A 24,870-nucleotide genomic window follows, 5' to 3' on the forward strand; every position below is an offset into this window, starting at 1 on the left:
TACAGTGCTTCGTTTGAAAGCCGATGTAATGAGCGAGAAGGAGAGGAGCAGACATTAAGACAAACGTGTGAAGCGGCCCGCAAACGTTCATGCCAATCACATTAAAAACCAAGTCATTGTACAGTAAGAAAGTTGTTTTGGCACCTGTCCTGTGATAGCCGCTGCTTTTCTCCAATAGCTAATTAACTGACCCTTTTCATTTTCACTTATGCTTTGGAGAGTAGGTGCTGCATGGATCTCATTGAGTACAAGCATAAATATCTGAACTGTAAATTACAGGGTTTGTTGCAGCAGTTAGAAGAAAGTTCCCTTAAAAGCTTTGGCTAATGCTATTTCCTGCCCAGAGAAACAGCCTTTGCCCAAATCTACACCATTTACGCAGTCAGGAATTTCCTTGGGCACCCTTCATTTCTTTTTATTTTGCCTAATCTTTGTCCTAGGCCTATATTCCAGGGGTACATTTAGTTGTTTTGGTTGGCTTCCTTCTAAGCAACACTTCTCAACTTCTGCTGTCCCAGAGGTACCAAAAAGTCATTGGATGCTGCACTTTCACACTGGAAGCATCTCATACTCTGTTGCTGCTTACTTCCAGCATCCTAGCAAGATGTTATTCACTGCAGTCTGAGTGTGTGCTGTTCTCCTAAAGCTGTGCTGTTGTCAGGAAGCAAGCTGCAGTTTCAGGCTGATATGCTTGATTCCCAACCTCAGGCTGTGCTATTTGAATTTTCCTCTTATACTCTCTGACCTTTACAGCTGGATTCTACACAGGCAGGTGAACTCCTGCACTTACAGTCTAAACTGTACGAGTTGCACTCTCCAAAATAGAGCTTTGGTACCTTGACATCTTAGAGTTCACTAACAGGAAAGATGAATGTTATGAGTGCTGTAGAGGTAAGTTCTAACTTCACTCTCCAGGTCCAGAGGCACGTCCCATGGGGGAACAATGAAGTCGGCCCCAAGACAGTAGCTAGGGATTCTATAATTAGGCTATGCATGCCGTGGATACAAAAGTACATGAAGTAGGGGAAGGAACTAGAGAAGATATGGATAGATGTTCATCAGGAGGTTATCTGAACTTCCTTACACATTTGCATAAAAAGTAAAACACAGTTTCAAGGCTACAAATGTATGTAGCACAGTAACGCTGTAAGGCCATACTGAGCTCTCTGGTTCTTATCCTAGCAATAGCACGAGGAAATTCTTTTCTGCAAAGCAGTTCCAGTCTTTTTATTTTGCTGTAATGAGTACTTGTTTCTTCTTCACTGCCAGTAGAAAACTCAAGTCAAGAAAAATAAAATGTATAATTCAAATCTGAATACGTACCTCTAAGACCAAGATAGATATGTCGGAGGGTATACTTCAGCTTTGAAACCTCAGTCCTCCACAAGGAACGCTGTGCTCATATGTCCTTGTCATGTTTGACAGTTGCATGTACTGGCCAGCTGTTCAAATACATTGCATGGGTTTGGAACAGACACAGACCAAAGCTAGAAATCTGCTATTCCAAGAATATTTTTCTTGCCTGCCAGGGCTTTGTAGCAGTAGAAACAAAAACAGCTGGAAGAAATAGCCCAAAAACAGTCTGAGCCAGTTTTATCTATTGTGCGAAGGCATCGCAGCAGTGAGTTAGTGGAATCCGGTTACTGCTCCTTTTTCATTCTGTCTTTTTTTTCCCTAAGACTGTATCTGCACTGTTTAGACCACAAATGGAGCTGGGGAATTCTTACAGAGATAACCCTATGCCATTTTTTCCTACTGTTTCTAGTATAAAGATGCCAGGAGTGTGGTAGGATTAAGAAGAGATACAGAGCACGTCAGGAAAAACTGTAGGAAAAGACTTATCAGACTAAAGCACAGTAAAAGCTTTTCTACAAATAGTTTGTTTGCAGGAAAATGTAGATATGAGAGATCTGGACAATGTTATAGATTATACTAAATTAGAAAAAATGTTAAATACATGTAAAAAATTTGTGGACTTTTTTAAGCATCTTTTTCAGATCTTAAGCTGGTAAAAGTCACTGGAAAAAAAAAATACAGTGATAAAATAAGGACCAGAAAACATGAACCAAATTCCTCGCTATCCTTTCCCTTATATATCTGCTAGCCAGTTCTACCCATGTGTCAGCAATCTGTTAAATTAGTTCCAAAATGCTGTTAGGGCTCTGAGTGCATTAATATGCCTTAATGGCCCTGAGCAGCTTCAGCTGGGGCCACACACCCACATCTCTGTCCCTGGGCCATAGGGACTCTATGGGCTCTCAGGTTGGGGGGGTTGTCCTTTTGTGAGATTGGTTGACCAGTGGACTGATTTTTCAGGTTGCATTTATGTTTCCCTTGTTACTGTAGCACTCTCTGAGGTCTTTGCTCATTATTATAGCTCTCTCCAGTCTCTCTGCTCACTTTGCCCAGGGGTCGGTGCAGCTGTGCCCTGCTGGCCTTGCTCTCTGACCTGGCTCTCTCTGGTGGGAAGCAGCTGGCTCTGGCTGCTCCTAGGAGGGCAGTTTGTTGGAGCAGTAACCGCTGTAGTCATGGGTGAGTCCAGATTGGTTGATAGAAGTAGCATTTCTTACCTGTCTTTATGACTTGATACAGAATGTTTGAATTTATGTCTACTTTTTAAGTCTTAAATACTTTTGAGACACTTTGTAGCTTTGCAGTGCTTTTCTGTTTCTGACAATCATTCTCCCTAACTTATGGGTGTCTCTTCCTAAATATATTTTGGAAACAAAGCAAGGTGTTACTGGATAGCGATCAGCTTTTGTGGCAATTCAAGGAGTCTGCATATGGAGCAGTAGTGCTATTTAAAATGTAAAACATAGGAATAAGCCCTTTGCCAAACAGCTTATTTACAGGCAGATGTTAGTGACTCACACATGCCTGGAGCTGATGAAACCAGATTGAGTCTTGTTAGCCTGCAGATGGTTGAAGGCTATCGTCAATAACAGCACAGTGGATATGAAGGCTCCGTGAGAAAACTGCTGTTCGCTGACCAGAAAGGTAAAAGGGCAATTACTGTTTCTGTAATATTAGCAATAATATGTAGAGGGAGACATTCTCTCTGGATGATGTATCTGCAAGTGTCATCCTCCTGCATGGTGCTTCAGCTTATGCTCCTACTTCTCTAACAAATTAAGTGGGACAAGCTAGCCAGCTCCCAGTGACTTTTGACTGTGCTAGAATAACAACCTTCTAGCAACTGGTAGATAACAGAAGAATAGAAATATAATTTAAGTATCATGAAATAATTTGTTGCGTAGTTAGATGCAAAAGTAAACAATAGGTTTTGTTTAGTAAAACACATTGTATGGATAATATATCTGTTAGTGATGTTTGGTAGTTAACAACTGATAACATTAGGCTGCCCTATTTTCACTGGTGAACAAATTCACATACAAATGCAGAGTATCATAGAATATCCTGAGTTAGAGGGATCATAGAATCATTTGAGTTGGAAGGGACCCTTAAAGGCTATCTGGCCCAAACCCCCTGCACTGATCAGGGGCATCTACAGCTGATCAGGTGCTCAGAGCACTTGAGTGTCTCCAGGGACAGGGCACTGAGTCCAACTCCTGGCTCCACACAGGACTACCCAACATTTAATCCACTTTCCTGATAATGTTGTCCAACCACTCCTTAAACTCTGGCAGCTTGGTGCCATGACCTCTTCCCTAAGGAGTTGATTTCAGTGCCCAACCACCCTCTCAGAGAAGATGTTGTGCATTATGTACATCTTACATTGTTACAGCAATGACCAGAATCTGGCTTACTGTCTGAATGTATCTGCTCTTGTCCAGCCTTACATAGAATGTATCTCAATTTCTCTAATGGGTGTCTCCACAGAATGAGAAAAGATGTCATAGCTAGGGCACAGGTCTGCAATAATACAGGCAGTCTACAGATTTTACTAATATCAGTAGCAGACTTCGAAGGAACTTCAGAGACTGTGATGTTCTCAGAGCCAGCAAAGGAGAAAATCAACAGAAAAGTGGGAAATAAGTAGTGTGGCTGTTTCTGTCTGTTTGTTTTCCAGCAACTATATATCTCCAGAATGTCGGTGTGGAGCTTCAGAAAACTTCTTTTTCTCCATCCACCAAGTTTTGCTAACCTTTCTTTATCCTCTTCGTTGTCAAATAGATTGAGTTCAATTATGTCATCACTGCATATTAACAAGAACTAGTACATCTGCTGGCTCCCACAGGAGCCAGGAACCTCCTCTGATCCACCACAACTAAGTCGAATCTGAGTCCCTTGTGAAAATGAAATCACTTCCATATCTTTTAGTAGAATATAATAACAAAATGATCTTCTTTTTTTTTTTTTTATTTTGTTTTCCCCAAGCATCACTGCTGAGTTGTATTGCATTCATTTTACAGACAGCAGGTAGCTTACCCTGCTGCTGTTGCACTTGACCTGGTACCTCCACATGAAGCTCTTGGCTGCAGCCAGACTGTGCTGGGGAGAAGGGATGCTTTTCCTCTGGTAGTGATTCATAGTGCAGTCTCTTAATGAAGACTGTAGTAGTGCAACCCAAGAAATTAGAGCAATTGACAGAGTGGCAGAAGGGGTTGGCAAGTAGAAGAGCACAGAAGAATCAGAAATGGATTTCACGCTTGTCTCCTGTCCTCATATTTGCTTTGAACTTTAAAGTATAGATTGGCCCAGGAGTTCTGTCTTCCGTTAATACACCATCCTGCTTTCTCTTTTGGGCACGATGTGTTGTTTGCTGCTTTGTTCTCACCTGCACAAGCCAAGAGGAGCACACAACCATTTTGTAGTGGGTTTTGTTATAGCTGTTCTGTATTTGTAACTTCACATGCAGACTGTATGCACGACAGTGTGAACTTAGTTCTTGTTACTGCCAACCACTTGATGCACAGTGTCAGTTATTTTCTGACGCTATTTTCCTACGGCTTCATTTCTGTTTCTTGCTTTTTTTTCTTCTGCTTCAACTCCTACCCATGCTTATTACTTCCTTTGGCTTTGCTGCATCTTCCTACATTAATCATTCATCCTCTGCTTTCAAAACTGCATTGTCTTTGTCACTTGAGCTCCTCCCAATGAGGTATTTCTTCCAAACTTCCCTTTTCTCCCCCCCCTGTCTATCTCAACATTTGCTTATACTCTCTCCTTCCATATCCATATTGCTGTGTATCTGGACACGTAGTGACATGTGATAGCTGTCTTGGGATGCAGGTAATCTGCTTTGCTCTGCTTCCTACCCTACCTGCAATGACCTACTGAGGAAAACCAATTGTCATGCTGAGCTTTGTGTAGTGTTCATGACATGCAATGCAGCCCATCTCTTCAGAGGCTCTGCTTAGTCACCAGGTGCTGCCTGTTTCACAGAGCACTCAGTAACATTTTATTCTTAAGCACAGAAGTAAAGGCCATCAAGGCTTCTGAGGAAGGTGGGCTGTTGTCATTATTGCATGGGAAGAAAATGGCAGATAAGTTCAAGAGTTCACATTTGGCATACCCACAGCCCTCAGAGGGGTTTTATGTAGGGGTGTGTGTTTGTATGCATATATATTTTATAAATACACATATCTATTTGTTTGTTTTATATATATTTTGCAAGCTAGGGGGGAAAAAGTCCAAATAGACCAAATAAATTTTACCCCTGCATGCAGTTTTTCATTTTTCCTTATCTGCACACAAATTTATGTATTTTTATATATTTTTAATTAAATTTTTTCTTTTAAATATTTTTCAATTATGCCCACAATGATCACGTGAAAATATAGGCATCAAAACTACATAACAATTATGTGACTGTACTGTAAGTAGTCTATTCTATTCCAGCATTTTTGTTAGGGCTATGAGCACTGAGCTGACAAACAAACTGGATGTATATTCCAACTGAAACAAAATGTGTTTGTTCTGGAAAGTCATGAAATTTAATGCATCTGCTACTACTGTACAGGATCATAAATATGCAAATGCACCACAAGTTGTTTTGCTTGAAGATAAAAAACAGAATTTGAGAGACAAGAAAGGACAAATATTTATTCAAATACTTGCAGTAGTGACCATTTGTATATATTGCATTTATTAATATTGGATTCAGCTGAACACAAACTGAGAGGAAAACAGAAATTTGCTATAACATTTTGGTCTGCACATAAGTGTGGTTTTATTTTTTCATTAAGCCACACGTTTTTTTTTCCTCCTTGCTGTTCTGATGGAGCTGTTTCCAAAGCACAGGGCAGCCATCAGCATGGAACGCAGGGCTTCCCTCACGCTGGGGACTGAAAGGCACAGTACCATAGCTGAACTCTGTGCTTTTACTAATAGAGGCTTTACTCTCTATAGCATATAACGTTTGTGAAGTGTGACAGTGCATGATTGCTCTCTCCCCCAGAGAGCTTGTTATTTCAGGGTAAACAGGCGCCCTGTACAAACACGATGCGGAGTCAAAGAACTGATTATGCCGTATCAGAGTTCTCATGACTCTCGTTACAGGAAATTTAACATTTTCCTTTTATTAGTCAATCAGGTGCAGCTCTATTACTGATAACTTTGAGGCCTCCTACCAAAATTCACTTTCTGCATGGGGCCTCAGCAGGATACTTCCAGCTTTGGTATTCATTAGGCTTAATCCTGATTTATGAGCCAAATGTTGTTCTGCACAGTTTCAGTGGATTTTGAATTTGTAGTTTAGCCAAACGCATTTTCCCTGAGTAGTACAGACTTTTGTTATGATGTAAAAATGGCCTTCATGATCATCAGATTGGCTTAGCTGAACTTGCTTTGAGAGAATGTTTATATGTAGTGGGGTCTGCTGAAGGTGTACACCTGCATTTCAGGACAGAGGTAAATAGAGACGTGCATTTTTCTAGATTTGAAGGCTTTGGGTTCAGGTTTTCTAGGAGTGGAATCTGATGATTAGCATCTGATCAAACTTTCTTTTATTTACCAGACCAGAGATGTAATTTGCTTCAATTTGGCCTATATCTGTATCCTGCAGGGTTTCATTTCCCTGCCTTTTCTTCTTGCAGATGAAGATTTTTGTTGCCACAATTGAATGTAAATCAATTAATAACAAAATGCTCAATGACTGTGGTCACTACTAAAGACATATGGCCTTAAGTACATAGAAAACAGACTACTGTACTTCCAACCAGGTTCTGTATGAGACTGTGCCAGCTGTACAGATGGATGAGATCATGATTGTGTTCAATGAAATCAGTGCAAACGTCCATATCTTGCAATTCTATGAAGTACAAGAGCTTTACAGCTGCCATATTTAATGTCATTTAAATGATGTATATTTTAGAGAACAGCAAAAGAAAGGCATATGTAATAGAAAAACATTATTAATAGCAGGAGATGAATACTGGAGTTACGTATGTGAACTCTTGAGAGATTCACTGTAGCTTCCTGTTCAAAAATCTTATACCAGCTCTGCCAGACTAACGTGGCATGAGTGCCAATCAGAAAAATGTGTGATAGATTTGCTAATAAGCAGTACTCAAGGACTTGGCGCTGGACAAGGAGCTCTGCAAGCAGTGGGAAAGACAAAGAATAAATCATTCCTTGAAGAGTTTATAATCCACCGAGCTTACGGACAGTGAGCAGAAGGGAAGTTAATTGTTCCCTTAGAAGCAATGATTTCATTTAATGATTAATTAGTTTATTAGGATTGTTGACAAACTGTCCCGGAGTTGAAAATTAGCCGTCTGGAACATGTAAGTCTGTGGCCTTTAACTTTGGAACATGTATTGAAGGAGTCTGCCATGGGTGCTCAGAATTCTGAAGTGGTTTTGTCTGACAGATCTTGTCTGGACCCCCGAGCTTCATTCAGCTTTTGCCTGGCTCGGCAGAAGGGCAAATGGAGATCTCCAGCAGGAGTTAAATTCCCAAAGCTTTCGTGTTCCCTGAAATCTAGAGATGGCAGTGCAGGGGGTGGGGGATGAGGCTGAGGTGAAGAAACTAAAGAAAGAGGGTAAAGGAAGCAACAAGTGGCTGTGACGCAAGAGTGAGTTTCATACAGGGAAATGCCCCCATGGAAGGCTGTCAAAACAACTGTAGAATTTTTCAACAGTAGGTTTAGGATAGACATATAAATACTGTTAGTTCTTGGGATGGTGCTCGTCTTACTCTCCCTCACACGCACACACACAATGATTTCTATGTAATAAAAGCAAAAAATAAAAAATAAAAAAATCCACACAAGAACCCCCAAAACCAAAGCACCAAAAGCAACCCACCCATGGAGGGTGAGGGAGAATGAGATTAATGTCACTGTCTGTAGATTGAGCTAGCATCATAGAACGGCCTGGGTTGAAAAGGACCACCATGATCATCCAGTTTCAACCACCTGCTATGTTCAGGGCTGCCAACCAGCAGACCAGGCTGCCCAGAGCCACATCCAGCCTGGCCTTGAGTGCCTCCAGGGATGGGGCATCCACAGCCTCCTTTGGCAACCTGTTCCAGTGCGTCACCACCCTCTGTGCAGAAAAATCCCTCCTAATATCTAACCAAAACCTCCCCTGACCCAGTTTAAAACTATTCCCTATCACCCTTGTAAACAGCCATTCCCCTTCCTGTTTATATTCTCATAAGATATATTGCTGATCACTGTCATACCACATATGCCATTATTTATTCTAATGCTTTCTGAAAACCATCCTTGGGGTTAGGGGGATGCTTGCAGATGTTTACCTCTGTTTTCTTGCACGCTTTGTACGTTCAGACATAGAACTTCTAACTTAAGCCCAAAATCATGCAAGGAATTAAGTGTGTAAGTGATACAACAGCATCCTCCCTGAAATCAGAGTGCCTGCTGGAGCTGTCTGGCCTGGTCTGCTCCCTGCTTCTCCTTTCTTCTCTAATTAATTGCAGGAGATGAATGAGTGTTTCTAAGACCTGCAGTCATGATGTTTGATTATCTTTTGTGTTTAGGGATATACAAAGAAATGATGAGGAGCAACACCGTAGGAAGGGATCAGAGTAAGGAGAAAGTAAAGAACGCAGGCGAGTAGTACTGAAAGGAAAACAATATTGCCGATCAGCATTTAAATTTAGAAAACTCTATTAGAATCTGAGGGCCCAACTTTGTGATGTGATGTGTGGCTAACAGCAGTGCTAGGAAGGCAGCCCATGTCCCAGCGGCCCGGGGGGAGGGGAGGGTCGTGCGGTGCCCAGCGGTGCCCAGCGGTGCCCGGGGGCCGCTCTCTGCCCGCGCCGTCCTTTTGGCCGCCGTCCTCGCAGCCGACTTTCAGCAGAGGGCACTCTGTTCCTAACGATGGAGGAGGCGCTTTCCCTCGCTGGTGAGAAACCTCAGCGCGCTGGAAAAGTTTCCAGCGCAACATATTTGAACAAACTCTTCATCGGTTATGTTTAGTTCGCCGGAGCGTATTTTTAACTCCGGTGGCAGGGATAATAGCCCTTTTTCTGTGTGTTGCTCTTAGACTCGACGAAAGCTCGGGACGTCAGTGGAACCCGCAGCGCAAAGGTAGAGGATTTTACCCCGTTACTGCTTAGCGAGTGAGAGGGGAAGGCGAGAGGAGCTGTCGGATGAGACGTACTTGTCAGATTTACAGTAGGAAACCTAAAAATATCGCGGAGGGCAGCGTGATTAAAGACCTCCTCGGTGTGCGAGCAGATTTGCAGCTGTATTGTCAGAGTTGCTTGGAGATGAGACAAGGGACGGTTGCGGTTTTGGAAGCTGCTCCGCGTCAGCTTCGGGGGCTGACTTCACGGTAGCGTTCGCCCCTCGGGGGAGGACGAACCGCCCGGTCCTGAGCTGCCGGGCTGCCGGAGCCAGCGCCTCCGCAGCCGGGGGGAGCCGGGCCCCGCTGGCCGCCCGCCCGCTCGCTCTGCCCGGGGAGGCCGGGGCCGCGAGGGGGTGCCGGGCGGCGGCGGCGGCGGGTGGCGGCCCCGCGCCGCAGGTGGAGGCGCCCGGGCGCTTCTCGCCGGGGCCGGGCTGCGGCGGCGGGAGGGGCGGCCCGCTGCCAGCAGCCTGTAGGACCTCGGTGAACTGGCGGCGGTGGGCTGGAGCCTGGCGTGAGGGAGGGGCCGCCGCTCGCGATGCGGGATGCTGTATCCCCTGTGCCGTGACGGGCGAGGCTCTCCCCTGACCTGCGAGCGGGAAGGAGGCGCCGGCGGAGCCGCTCCTCTCCGACCCCAGCATCGGCCGGCGCTGCGCTCCGCGCCGAGCCCGGCGCCGCTCCAGGTGGGTGAGCCCGGGGGCAGCGGGCGCCTCCCGGAGAAGGACTCCGCGGGCGCTGCGAGAGCTGCTGGGCCGGCAGCGCGGCCGGCTCGGGGAGCCCCGGGGAAGCCCGGGCACCTGCGGGATACCCGATTACGGGGTGTTGGGCTGGATCTCGGCAGTGCTTGGCGAGGGGAGGAACCTTCCTTGTCTAACACACGGGAGATTGAAACTTTTGAATCACCAAAGCATTAAGGAGCGTGGAAGGTTGGAAGTAGGTGGGTGGGAAGAGGGTCTCCTCTCTTCTCTTCTTTTCGGAATTAAACGCTTTATTTCTGTAAGGAATCTTAATTATGTTTAGTTGACAGGTGCAGGGGTTGTTCGGGTAGCTGCTTTTCTCTTGGGACGTCTGGTACTTTAGAAAGGACATGTCTGTGATTTTGCTTTTGAAGGAAAGATCTGCATTCACTCTGGGTCCTCGTAAAAAGATAGGGGTGGAGGGTGAGGGGAGGGAGGGAGGGAGGGCTGCCTGTGTGCATGTGTTAGGGGTGCGTGGAGCTTCCACTGTCTTATAATGGTGGTAATGAATAGGCTGAGGCAAGAAGATGCGCTAAGAGTTATCAGAATTATCAGCATTGTGGCATGTTTATTTTTTTCTTGTTAGAGGTTTTCAATTGAAGCGTTTAGTAAAAGTGCCTGGAAGTTAAGTGTTGGCCTGCAAATGGTGGGAGTCTTTATACTGGGGGATTTTCTTCCCTGTCTCGGGGCTGTTGTGATCAGAACTCTCAAAAGCAGTACATACGACTGCTGAGGCCCCAGGGCTGGGTTGTCGGCGCTGAATGCGTGAAAGTGAGAGATCCAGACGGGACGGGCCGATTTGATACACTGACTTGCATGCAGGAGCCGATCAAACTCGCCCCCTGTTGCCTGCTTCCCCAAACCTTCCCTCGTCCCCACCCTGCTTCTGTTCCCTAATCGGAACTACATCACCCTGCAGGCTGTGCTCATGGCATGCGCTGCTAGTCTGCTCCGCTGGCCAGCACAAACGCCGGTGTTTGTATTGCATTTCTTCCAAACGCTGGTTCTGTCCCTTTGCCTAGTTTGCTTTAGTCATTGAAATCCTGGCGCAGCCCACTTGGTTTTGTTTGTAACTTGAAACAATCTCTCTCAGCAGAGTTCCAACGCACGAGGATGGCCAGCCCTAACGGTGCAGGGCTCTTCTGGGAGGTCATTTGGCTTGCTATTGCTGTCTACGCTCATCTCCAGGTAGGTGATGGCTTGTTGCTGTTGCCGTGCTTGGTATTTTTTAGGCTATCTTGCCACAGACTTTCAGATAACGTCGTTTAAACAACACTGCTGAAGTGTCTGCACTGTAAATAAAAAGTTCCCAGTGAGAATGGGATCGAGGTTTTCCTGTCACTGAAGTTAATTTTAAAGACATCCATATGGGAAATTCATATTTTCTCTCTTTGTAGTAATATTGTACCTGACTCAACTGTGTGGGGACCAAAGGGAGATCTTGCCAGATGTGTAATGCCTGGGGTCTCTCAAGGCAACACAGCTGCCCTTTGCCCACAGGAGATTTAGCACCTGATAAACGTTAAGATACTATAAGTGACAAGGGTTATATGAATACCTGTGTAAGAAGAAACATGTAAAGCACTTGGAAGTCAGTGAGTATCTTGGGAGGAGGGAGGTCCAAAAAGGTCTTTCCTTCAAGTGTTCAATGAATACAGGAACCATGGAGGAAAGCTGTAGCTGCCAACTGATCTATTGCCTGACATATGAGCCTAATCAGTTCCAAGAAGTGAGTATTTCAAGAAATATGGTGTGCTGGCATGCGGCAGAGATGTTGTTAGTCTGTCATCCCCTATAGCGATAGTTCCCACAGTACAGAACGTTTCAAGGATTATTCTGTCTTACGTGCTCCAGAGTCAAGAAATACTTAGAAAATGACAATTAAATGAACCAGAGAATATTTTTTGAAATAAATAGTATCCATTTTTAAAATATTGTGGTAGTTTTTCCAACTTAAGTCTTGGCTATGTAGAAAATCATTGGTGCTATTTTATCATTGTGTACTGTTTGTGCTATCGCAATGCTGAGAAATGGAGGGGTCAAACTGGAGCACAGGGTGCTGGTCATTATTTAAACATACATCCCAAATAATTTTGAATCAAAGGCTGATACCGTAGGCAAAAGAAATGTGAAGAAATGAGGAGGTAGTACTGGCCAGCTCAGTAAGCTGTGATCCATGTGTGATGGGCTCTGAAGTATAAGGCAGTGGGATCAAGCTGTGCTACTCACAGCACTGGTGCACTGTGTGCAATGAGTTGTTTGGCAGTTACTTGCTGATGAGCACCTCCTGTACCACGCTATGGTTGCCCACAGGAGCAATACAGCTAGCCTTGGAAATAAACCAGTTTACCCAAGTAAAGGACTTGTCATAAAAGGAAAAGCTATTGCGTTCTTTAGTAACAGAAGAGTTAAGTAGTGCATGCAGTGCGTGTCCAGGCAGATGGGACAACAGGGGGGTCTCTTTTTTCACTTGCTTCTCATGTAAGTGCAAAAAAATTTACTGATTTTCTGTGCCTGTTCTGTTTGTGTTTTTGTGTGCAAGAAGTTGAATGATATTGTAGTAACCAGCCCTATAAAATGAAGTAGTATGTGAAGTTCGCTTAACAGTTCCATGTAAGATGAGAATAGAAATAATGGGAGAAGAAATGTCAGCTTTGTGTTTGGATCTTTTGGTTTTGAGGAGACCAGTTTTTCTTTTAGAATACATTTCTTTCATATTTTTTCTTTCATATTTTTCTTATTGCAGTACTGGAACCAGTAGAGGCATAGTTTCTTCCTCTCCACAAATGGTTTGGCATAGCTTCACTTGTCTCCTTATAAAACAACTACCCAAACACATTGTAGTAATCAATAGACCATTGTGAGTAATTTTATGAATATTTCAATCCAGGTCAAATATTTTTTGTCTTGTTGGTCCTTTTAATTATTCTAGGGCATTTGGCATATTTGGGCCATTAACACTTAACTCCAATCTTGCAGAAATCCCTTCTTCTCCTGTGTTTTAGGTGTTCTATCTCAATTTTAGTGACATTAAAGATATTTCACATTATTTAAACATAACATTTTTTGTTTTCAATATCCATTAATTCTTTAATTGGTTGCTTGGGGCCATACTATATGGACCACACACAGTTGTTCTACCCTAATATTGTACCATAACTTCCACTTGTATTGTTTTTGGCTATTAAAATGCTTATGTCTGGAGCTAATCAATTAGAAACAATTGGATGCTGGGCAAGGTCACAAATCTGTGTCATGTCACTTATGTGCAATTGATTAATTTCATCCTGCTCGAGGCAGGTACAGTATAAAATAATAACCATTTAAAAAGAATGTGGTGGAAATGTGGTACGAATGTAATGCAAAGAAAACTTTAACATGAGAAGTTGTGAAAAAGAGGTAGCTATTACTGAGAAGAAGTGGAAGTGAACTTGGGTTGTAGGATCTGTTCTGATTCCTCAGTAACGTGGTAACATGCATAGCGCAGCGTTTAGCTGGGCTCCAGTCTGACCTCAGAACTTATGGATACACAGTGTCTCAAGTTCATGACAAAATCTTTTTTCAAGGGTGTATTAGTGGCTCTACCAGCAGATTAGTCAGGTTTCATAGGATAACCAGCAAACAGTTTACTGCTGAGCTGCTATTTTGTTAAAATTGTCCTGAGAGAGCAAGAGCAGTGGCATAAATTTGACTCAGAAAGAGATCACTTGCAAGCTAGCCTTGGCTGTGATCTTCTGCAGACACAGGGCTTCCTTTTCCTGGTCTCGCCAATAGAAGTGAAATGGATGGAACTGCATTAGGCTAAAGCCAATAGCAACCCAAGCAAATGGTGTCTGTGAGTCTGTCTTAAAATAAAATAAAAAAAATAAGGCAGCAGTATCGGCAGAACAGAACAATTCACTACTTCTGTAGATTTAAACGATGAATCCTTCCAAGGCAGTTACTGTATTCCACAGATTATATGTATTTGTGAACATTAGCAAACTATATACTTGCTTAGGGCTTTAACTGACCACACGTGCTTACTACTAAATCTAGTGTGAGAGGCTATTCTCTTTTCTCATGTGGTAGCAAGTGAGCTATCAATAGCAGAGAATAAACAAAGTAAAAGTATTTAAATCTAAAATTGTTAAGTAATCTCTTGAGAAGATGTGGCCACACATTGGTGTAGGTGAACTGCTGTGTCATGGCCTGAACTGATGATTGAGCACCTGGTGAAGGGGGTGGCTGGCTCAGGAAGCACAGGTGCAATCAATCCACCACCTGTGCTTCCCATCTGACCAGATTCAGGGTCCACCCCTCCCTGGGCTCATTTAAGGGTTAGCCTCCAAAGGGAGAATGTCTCCTGGATGAAGGCTGTTTCCTGAGGAGGAGTGTTCTGTGCTTAGAGATCCTCACCATGAGTTGGGTGAGTCACCTTTTTTCTATGTATGATTATTGATATTGCTAATGACCCTTTACCTAGTATTGCAGAGAACTTATCAGAAGCAGTTTTACTGCTCCTAAGGACCAAGAGTTGGTAATTGATGAGACAGGGTGTTCAGCCTGGTACCTACTCTCATCTCAACCTCATGGTGATGTTTTATTACACTGTTCAGTTAGATGCTGTTTTATGTTACGAAATAGGTGCAAGACCATATGTATGATATTCTTACTAATGACTTAATGTCAACAAGAAATGATCGCTAGTGGAATGGTAGGGATAAGATATGTATCATCAAGGATTTTGCATGTGGGCTTGCTTTATGTTTGTTCTCTTATGCTATTTTTCAAATTTGGAATACACGGATATTTTCTTAAGTTCCTTGAGTGCTAGTTAAACCCTCTACAAGTTGGTTCATCTCATCTCTAAAGACCATGGGATTGCTAAGGTCTGGGGAGGGAATTATAGCAAACATACTATGTCTGGATATTTATGAAGAATTAGTTTTGGATTTCTCTGGAAGGGGATGTTTGATAGGTCACATTCAACAAAATATTGGTTGCTCTCATGATTTATGTTTCTGCAATCCTTACTTGTGTTATATTTTTTATGACTATCTATGGTGGTTTGGATGTAAAAGATATACATGCTGAAAACATTATCTTATTCTAAATGTTTCTGCATAGCCAATCTGCCAAAAACTACCAACATAGCAAATGACTTTAAGGTTGAGCTTTTTGCGGCCAAAAATCTGATGTCCATTACACGACATAGTGGACTTAGAGACTATCTCTGCAGAAAACCTTTGGAATATTGTTTTACAGTCACTGAGCGTGTTGCACATCAACATCAGGAAAGAGATTAATTTACACTCCATACAATATAAAGTATCAAATGTAATTTGGAAATCCAGGTCTAAATTTGAAGAAGTTTCCTTTTTTTCTTTTTTTTTTTCTTTTTTTCTTTCTTTCTTTTTTTTTTTTTTTCAATTCTGCACACATTCAGAGTTTTGCCATCAACCTCAATATAGTTTTGTGGTTTTCTTTTGTTGTTGTTTGAAGGTTGAATACCTCTACTGCAGACAAATAATGCTTCTGAGACTCCGTAGTGGTCTGACTTACATGCTTGTCAATCAAAATACTTTAACTCAGTGACTGTATTTTCAGAAAACTCTGGGAAGTTCCTTAACTCATTTTTAATTGGTGACTAATAACGATTGCTCAACGAGTGGTCATAGAATCTGAACTGCAATTATCTCCTGCTTACAGTCCAAAAGAGTTCTATTGGCGAACAATTATGATGATTCTGCCTTGTGACTTGAGTCACAGAATATGTTTGAATACTTACTTTTATGAATATACTCTCATTAAAAGCTTAAGCAACTATGGGAGATGACAAAAATTCCAGATGATATCAGTGAAGATGATATCCAGATGATATCAGTTTTTTATTTCTTTATTTTCATTTTGAGTAGCTATTTTTTATCATAGTGAATATGAATGATGCTTACCGTGATACAGCTTGAGAAAATCATGCTTTGTTTATTCATCTGAGGTATAGCCTGAAATCATTCATTCCATCAGCTTCTGTGTCCAGACAGAGTTGGAATTCTATATCTGTATCTTCAGACACGTGTATCGTTGCTCACTGATGATAGTTTCTGATGAGGTCACTGTAACATTTGGATTGAGATTCTCAAGTCAGTTCTATGTAAAGCTCTGGTTTGCTAGTTCCAAAAGCTTGAACACTTTTAGAGAAGTTTCAGTGTAAGAACAATGTTTTACAACTGCCTGCAACTTAGAATTTTCCTTGGAGAAGTAGTTAGGAAGTGAAGGAATAGCTCTAGGATGATCTCTGGTTTTAGCAGATACTTGCAAACTTAGTCATTGATAATTACTCATTCAGGTTTGCTTGGAGCATCTGGATCCTTCATATTCCTTACCAAATTCAGGCATAAACTGTACTGATGGAGCAATTTTTCAGATACCGAATTCTGTTTCTGCCTTCACAGTACCAATAGTGTCTGTGGTGGATTGTACTGATATTGGAGCCCTTTTATCAGTTGTTTAGAAATCAGTTTGGCCATCCCGAATAATGTTTGGCTTCAAAAGAAAATGTATTTTAAAATTGGAGTCATTTTTATTTGCTTCAGAGCCTAGAAGATCTATGTGTTTGTCTTTATCTGCATTCATTTGAGCCTTCAGAATCTTGAAGTTTTCTTAAAATCCTGTGTGCAGGAGTTGGGGTTTTAGAAAACATCAAATATAATGTGGCTAGTAAGTATATTAATTACGATGACAGTGGGAGCAGGGCTTCTATCATTGTTTGCATTGTAAGGCTATGTGAGAAATGTTAGTGTGTTGCAAACATTGCACTTGACTGCTAAATGTGTGTTATTAAGATACTTTACAGCCTATGCTAATTAGAGTCCTATGGCCGTGTACAGTCCAACATTGCCGTACTTCAACAATTTCAGAGTAATACTTATTAAGAGGGATCTCTGTAAAACCATTTGTGCATGGTGAAAGTGTGGGTGTGTTTTTTGAAATGCAGTTTGCTAATGAGAACAGCGTTCTGGCAAGGACACTGGATATAGCCATGGCAACTCTAGAGAGACAACAGGGTTGTGCAGCTAGAAGTGGGAAAAGAAGCGAACAGCTGGTGGAAGGAAAGTTCAGGCTTTAATCAGTCTAGATTTGGCCCCAGCTTGCTTTCTGCATGCAGATCAACATCAGACAAACTTCCTTTTGAAGGTTCTACAGTCTTTAAGCTCAGTATTTATTTGTCTGCATGGCTTTTCATTCTGAAAAGCATTTTCAACTTTCTTGTGAGTTTTGGAATAAGAATCTGGTTTCCCTTGTTTTGGAATGGAACAGAACATGTTTATAGACTTGAACTTGCAGCACTGTCTCAATAGAGATTTACTTTCCTAACTTCTGAGATGGCGCATCAGGAATGTTCTTCACCTCTCATTCGTGGATCCCTTGAAGAGATTGTCAAATTTATACGTGTGGCTTTAGAAAGGGGCTTACTCTCTTTAGAAAGGCTTACTCTCATGAATAAGACCCACATGGGAACTGTGTTGCATTGCAGTTCTGAAATATCCTCTGTACTTACTTTGTCACTGATAAGTAATTCCTTTAGGTTTTTGTAAGCAAGTCTGTAAAGAACTTTTCTTACTGTAAGAAGAGAACTTTTCTTGATATTAAATGAAGGTTTGTGGGCTGTTAAGTGCTCTTGGATTTAAGGGTTATATTTTCAAAACTGCCTCACTCCATCTTCTAAGAGCAAGCATGGTTCTGCAAACTTCTTGATGACTGTCAACTACTCAAGGGTGCTAAATTTGTTGCAAATAGAGTAGTTGTTTCAGAAGGGTCTATGTGATGTGGAGCCTTTATTTTGATGACTTTCATTAAGCTTTGGGCCTTTGTAAGTTAAACACAAATATTGTTAAGTGCTTAGCTGTATTGGTAGGTGCTTAACAGGATTTTCAAAACAAGTGATGGGCTAAATTTCCATTAGTATGATCAGAACCAGGCACTGAAGTGCCTTAGGCACTTCCAAAAGCCTGGCTAACCATCTGTCTTCCTATTTAAACGATTAAACCAAAACTTTCACCCTCAAGACTCTTTTGAGAGACTAGGATTGTGGTGTGTGACTTCTAGTACCTGGATGTATAGATTCTTGATGAAAATAGAAGCATCAAGTGTTGATAAACGGACTGCAGTTCCTGAAATTCTGGCTTAATACGTCCCTTCCAAACAGCGTATTACATAAATTGTTTAGGAACAATGTTATTTCTGTTTCTAATTTTATATTTATTAGATTTAACATCATTATGGAGAGGGAATGAAAACAGTATTCTCAGTCTGTTTTGAGAAATGTGGTTTCCAAGAATTGTCAGTTTGTCATGCTTCTGGATCCACTAGAAACACAGTGAATGCAGTCAGCTCAAATAAATTGTGAAGCAATATTAAAAATGCATTTATGACTGCAATTACTAGATTGTTGTTGTATGCTAACTGTTGTCATTTGTGTCATGGTGGGAGGTCCCAACTGGTTAATGATGCTGTTGCATAGCATTAAATAAGTATTTATTTATATGTGGAAACTTGTATTTCTGTATTTATGTAATGCTTTTTCTGTCATCAGTTTTTTTGCCAAAAATCTAAGCTGCTTAAAATTTATAGGATACAGTCCCTTGTCAGTGCATGCAAGCAGAACAGAGTATCGTTTATAATGTATTTACACAGAAGAAACTGAGGAGATTCTGAACATGCAGACATAGAGAACAGAGCTTTAGCTGCCTGATCTACTGCATTTCAGTATCTGAGAATGAAGGTGACATGGGCACACTTACACTGCCCCAGAACACCAGGAGAAGGTGACTGCTTTCTTGCAGTCTCTGTTGCTCTGCACCCTTCAGAAGGCTGCAGAATCCAGCTTTATTGCCAGCGGACTGATTCAGAAAGAAATGAGCTAGCATCAAAAAAAGTCTTCACTTGTGGTTTTTTTTTTTTTTTCTGATCGTTGTTGCCATTTCCTTGCTTGTATGTGTGGCTGCACCAGGCTATCAAAAGGTATGGAGAAATAAGAAAGGGTAATGCAAGTCATGGTTCTGATGCATTCAGATACATCCGTTCCAATGGGAGTTGTCCTTTTGTCCCAGCTACTGCAGCCTCTTGCTGATATAGCAGTGGTGTGGAAGCAAAAGGCCAAACAAGCTCACTACTCTCTGTGGATGCATAACAAATAAAATATGCTAAGATATGATTTGGCTTCCTCTCTTGAGAGTCTCCTTTCATTAGACGTTTTCAAAGTCTCATTATTCATTTGGTGTTTTGTTTTCTTGAGTCTCCAAATAGTTTTAAACTGCTCCCTGGTTGACTAACATGAATGCTGGCTGGAAAAAAAAAAGTGTTGTAGCAGTGTCTTGAGTATTGCCTGCTTACTAAATGATGTTCTGGTTGGAAACTGCCAGCATGTCCAGCAGATTACTGATTTTTTTTTTTTTTCAGCTGATCTCATCAGCACTTTTGTTAGAAAGCTGAAGAGGGAATACATCCATCTCTGAAGAGATGTGCTGCCTGCTATGTTGGGATTTGGCTAACACCACTAACTGATAAGACTGTTTAAATGGACTCTGTCCTTACGCACCTGATCATATAGTTCTATTTGTATGAATGTAAGGTGCTTTCTGTGAAGAACTATTGAACCATTACTTTTCCTCTAGAACAGTGATTCCCAGGTATGTCTCTTCATGGAACTGCTAGCTCTTGGAGCTTGTCGGTAGTCAAAAATGTAAACTCAACATTAGGAAGTGCTATGAAGGGAGGACACAAAGCAAGGAGTGTTGTGTTCTCACTGTGTTAATTCATGGTGTGCTCACACTTAAGCACAGTATATGGTTCTGATCCTTTTCTGAATAAGGTTGATTTTCTGAATAAGGTTGAAAATCTAGGCAGGGATAAACTGGGAACTTGTTTCTTCCAGCATAACAACTGTGTGATGTAACTGGTAATTACTAGGAAGTGCATTCAGAACAACAGAGAGAGATTGTCCTCTATGTATGGTCTTTGGTACTACTTGCCAGGGGTTCTGTTGAGTAGAAGGATGCTGGAATTCAGAGGAAGACAGGACAAGTGCTTGGAAGAGCCACTCAGTATTACAAAATAGACAAACCACGTCAGGCTAAAAAGAGAGGTACATAAGTCCAGGAAAGTACTTCAGCAAAGTATAGTATGTGCTTGCTCTGTGTGTGCCTTTCTCTGGGTATCTACTTACAGTGACTATTGGAAGCTCATGGTCTAGTATGTGTCCTTAGTCCAAATCAGTTCAGCTGTTCTTACACCATCTCAGTGTTCGCTTGGGTTATGCTTGAGGGTCTCTGAATTGGAAGTTAGAACCTACTACTGTTGTCACTTGTGACTCATCATTTAGAAACTAAAGAAATAAATATATTCTCTAAACTTCAGGCATATCTAGAGGCATAGTCTTGACCAAAAAAAAAAAGTAGCTATATTCTGAGCTGCTTCTTCATCTGTCTGCTATAATTTTTTTACTTTTTTTTGTTACAAAATTTTATTGTTTCTGGCACATCTTCAAAATTGTCCTTTAAGAATTCCAAAACTTAAATTTACATAATTTTAATAGATGGCTGGAATAGCTGCTTGTTTTTGAACAAGCTATCATTTTCTTGTGCAAGATAAGTAGGGCAACGTCTTCTGATATCTTACTAAATAAGGCTTGGCTTAAATTCCTCTTTCATTATGTGATAAGTCCTTCCATAAGACACAAATATTCCAGACATTTTCTCTGAATGAGTGAACGCTTGCCTTCACCTCACTGTGAAACTGTGCACCCAAATGTATTTCTCATTTCCCCTTCCTACCTCTTTCAGTTAAACTTGGAACACAATAGGTTGGTTAAAACCATACAAAAACCTACAGAATGCCATCTTAATGTATGGCTTTTTACCATGCAGCTGTTTATCTTCTGCTAAAAGGAAATTAGAAATGTATTTTTAATGCCAGGAGCTAGGCTTAAAATGCCATTACTTATCCAGTGGGAATAGATTTGAAAATTAGTAAGCAATTAGATCGATAGGCAAATACATTTTACTTAATGTTGCAAGTCTCATGGGCCTTTCAAACATCCTGTTAGCATCACCTGTTCTTAACTTGCAACCTTTTAAATCTTTACCTAGTCATAGGAAGCAGCCCTACCTTGAAAGGGAAAATTTCTGTGTACTTTTAATTTTTATATATGAGCTGAATTCTTATTTTTTTTAAAAAGAATTTCCATAGTTTTTGCAAAGGCAACAGTGATGTACTGGGAATGCTAAGCTTTTCTTGGAGAAAACTTCTTCCTATAGATAACCATCTTGAGAAGGGCCTTAGCTGGGATAACAGAACATGTAGACCTTGTTGTGATCTTTTGAACTTCCTTGAATTATGTCCTTAGCAAACACCAATGATGTATTTGTTTATAATTGCTTATTTTTCTTGCTGAGTTTAGACCTCTGTGAGCTATCTATCATGTCACATAGAAACTACTATTTAGAAATGGGAAAAATGTAGGAATTGTGGACTTCTTTATAATTTCAAACATTAAGCCTCCCATGAGGATGCTGTAGGAAGGATCTTGTCATCTTCAACTTTACTATAGGAGTGTCCCATCATTCCTTGTCTGCCAAAAATTCACACTGATTTATTCAGTGGTGTAGTATGAGGACTTGCCTAATACCTCAGTCCTGGAATGAAATCCAGCCTGGGGAGCCCTGTGGACTTCATTAGGTTACTGTGCCACAACTGAGACTTATTTTGTAAAATTTGTACAAGGCTTTCTAGTTGAACAGTGTGACATTCTGCATTTGAGTAACAGTGCCAGCAAAGGCTGTAGGCACTTTGCCTGAGACATCAGTGGGAGCTTTTCCTGAGTAAGACCTGCCCATGGGAAGAAAAATGGGGCTGTATTTCATTAGTGCTCATGAGTTGGTTATCATGCTTCCTGTGGTGTGGTGTGAATCATTTTGTCTCTTCATGTGACTGCGAAGGACAGATGGCATTTAAAGCTGTGTCTGCAGCTGTTACTTTTCTTGAAAATTGGCTGCATTTGTCCCTTTGGAAAAAAAAGAGAAATTGAAAGGATGATTTTCTTCTTGCTTATAAACATTGCACAATTTGAGGTGATTTCCCCTTTTGTGTGTGTGTTTGCGTATGTGGCAGGTTTTTAGTGTCTCACTGAAGGGCTTTTTATTAGGGGGTTCCAGACCGTCCCTGTTGGCAGGAATTTCTCTGAACTACTGCAGAGGGGAACATCAGAACTATTCCTTAGAGCAAATGCTATTTTTTTTTTTTTCAAGAAGAATTGAAGCAGAACGTGGGAATCCACTTTTTGAAAATCAATGTGGCATTTTGCCAGACTTATTATATTCAGAAGATTCCTTTGAACCTGTTAAGTGGTTGCACTTTCCACTGCATGGTGCAGTTCTGCTAATGAACACAAAGGGAAACACAAGCACATCATAAATAAGGGAGATATGATAGAGAGTTGATTTCTGCATGCGGCATTTTGCCTGTGCATATGAAAATTGACATCATGGTGTTGGAATGTTGACCATGTTTTGCGTTTTGCTAGCTGCTTTTACTGGAAAGCATGTGTTTCAAAGGGAGTTTTCAATTTTTATAAGATTTTGCCTCCATAATAACCCGGTCTTGTTTTGAATGTAGACTTCAGCTATGAATAAAATTTAACTCATAAAGTAAGATTCTTCTTGCACAAAACATGAGTGAATTATACAAACATTACTAGTTAGTGTGTGTCTGGGTTGGAATTGCTGAAACTAACATTTAGGATCCGCTGTTACCACTCAGCATTGCCTTGGTTGAAGAGAACCTTACTATGAGAATAAAGGAACTGTGAAGAGCTCTTAAAAGTAACTGCATAAATGTGGGGAGAGCATATTTGATTGCACAAAGCTAATCCTTTGTGGGATTTTCACTACTGTGCCTTCTTAGTTCCATGTGGGTCTGTGAAGGAAGGGAGCTATGTAGAGAAGAGAGGCTGGCAACAATAAATAAATGGCTCTGACCCTTCATCTTGACAGTAATCACCTACAGAAAACTGGCAAAAAAAGATCATTCAATTAGATTGTCATTCAGTTATGGTCTGGCCTGTCTCTTCCATCTTTAGAACTCAACTTATTTACCCAGAGTTCCAAAGTTATTTACTCTATAGAATGTAGGCAACGCAAGCTTCTCATGTCATTAAGTCTACCCAGCCTCCTCAGAGGAGTGTTTCCTGGTACAACATCCTTGCACCTGCAAATTCTTCCCCATTCAATATCAGACCATTCCAAATTCTGTGGAATCATTCTGTGCTGCCGAAGCATCTTAATAGGTCTTACAATCATGACTCCCCAAGTGATATGGGGTAGGCCTTGTTCCATTAATCTCTCTTTGTGTGAAGGTATAAAACTCTGGGTGATGCTTTCAGCATCCAAGATCAAAAGATTTAAGAGTTAGACATCTTTATTATAATGAGGAGTTACACCTACATCTTTACAGTAAATGAAAAGTGAACTAGAGCTAGTACCTGTCAAATAATAAATGCATTATTTTTTATTGTCCACAGGAAAAAAATTCAGAACATTATTTTTAAAAAGCATTTAAAACCTCCAAAAGTGTATTTCCCCTCTTTAGGAGGTGGTGTGCAGTGTTGCAAGCTTCAACTTACTGCTGTAGAGCAGGTATATACCTAGTTGCTATAGGTATACTATGTGGAAATATGCGCGAACGTAGTGTAGGTAAAAGCACTAATGAAGTCTTTATAATGTTGGTCTCTGGCAAAATGAGGTTTGGTTGAGGTTTTTGTCTGCATCAGAACTGCAGGATCCTGATAGATTCTTCTCTGTAGGTTAGAGGACTGCTGTATAAAACAATAGACTGTGATTTACATTGATGTTGTTTTTAGTTGAGAAAGTGGATGCAACCAGATGTTCTTAGATGACTAATTGGGAGCATGGCTAAGGAAAAATGATGAATGATGCTTTGTGTTTAAGGATGATGCAGCTTGCTAGGCTGAATACTTGCTCTGAAATGGGACTTGCAGTGGCATGATTGGTCTGATAAAATGGAGGGCCACTTGGTCTGTTTTGTGTGTTGGAACTGGCTGTCTAAAGTAGCTTAGACAGAAGAAAATCCTATTTAGATCTGCATAATTAAGAGAGGTCAAACACTCTGGAATCTGATGAAACCTAGGTTGGTGTGGATGTGTGTGATTTTAATGGGTCTTCCTTTCAGAAACCTTTCAGAAATGCTGAATACTCTTTATGGAGAGATTTGTACTGAGGTCTGTTTCTTATCCAGCTTTTACAATGCTCATTTACATCCATTCCTCTATTTCAAGGCTGCTATAGCAAGCTGTGTTGTGGACACGAGCTGTTACTATCTGAGCATCTCTGTTGCAGTGGACATTTCATCCTGATTAGTCTGGGGCTGGTACTGTGCTCAGCTCTTGTGGGAGGTGGTGAAGCAGTGAAGGGCTCTCAGGGAGACCAGTCCACTTGTGACCTCCATGCAGAGGGCATGTACAAGCTCAGACTTCTCAGAGATGTGTAAACTGGCTCATAGGACTTCAGACCATCTGTTATTTTTCCTATATTTTGTAAATTAAAAATCTCAAACCTTGCCTAATTGGGCTTCTCCCTCCTCCC

General features: G+C 41.3%; 1 protein-coding gene across 5 annotated transcripts in view; it reads left to right on the forward strand.

Annotated features, from left to right (window-relative positions):
- The first annotated feature begins 9,304 nt into the window (after window positions 1-9,304).
- Window positions 9,305-24,870, forward strand: part of ADAMTSL3 (ADAMTS like 3) — a 178,841-nt gene continuing 163,275 nt past the window's right edge. The window contains exons 1-2 of one of the 5 annotated variants that reach the window (XM_004943830.5): window positions 9,305-9,457; window positions 11,325-11,419. In XM_004943830.5, coding sequence (XP_004943887.2) covers window positions 11,345-11,419 — 75 coding nt within the window. In that variant the 5' untranslated portion in view covers window positions 9,305-9,457; window positions 11,325-11,344. Of the gene's footprint in view, window positions 9,458-10,025; window positions 10,432-11,324; window positions 11,420-24,870 lie in introns of those variants that run through there. The other 4 variants (XM_004943825.5, XM_004943826.5, XM_004943824.5 and 1 more) reach the window with 4 other exon arrangements.

This window comes from Gallus gallus, chromosome 10, assembly GCF_016699485.2.
Source record: "Gallus gallus isolate bGalGal1 chromosome 10, bGalGal1.mat.broiler.GRCg7b, whole genome shotgun sequence".
Taxonomy (NCBI): Eukaryota; Metazoa; Chordata; class Aves; order Galliformes; family Phasianidae; genus Gallus; species Gallus gallus.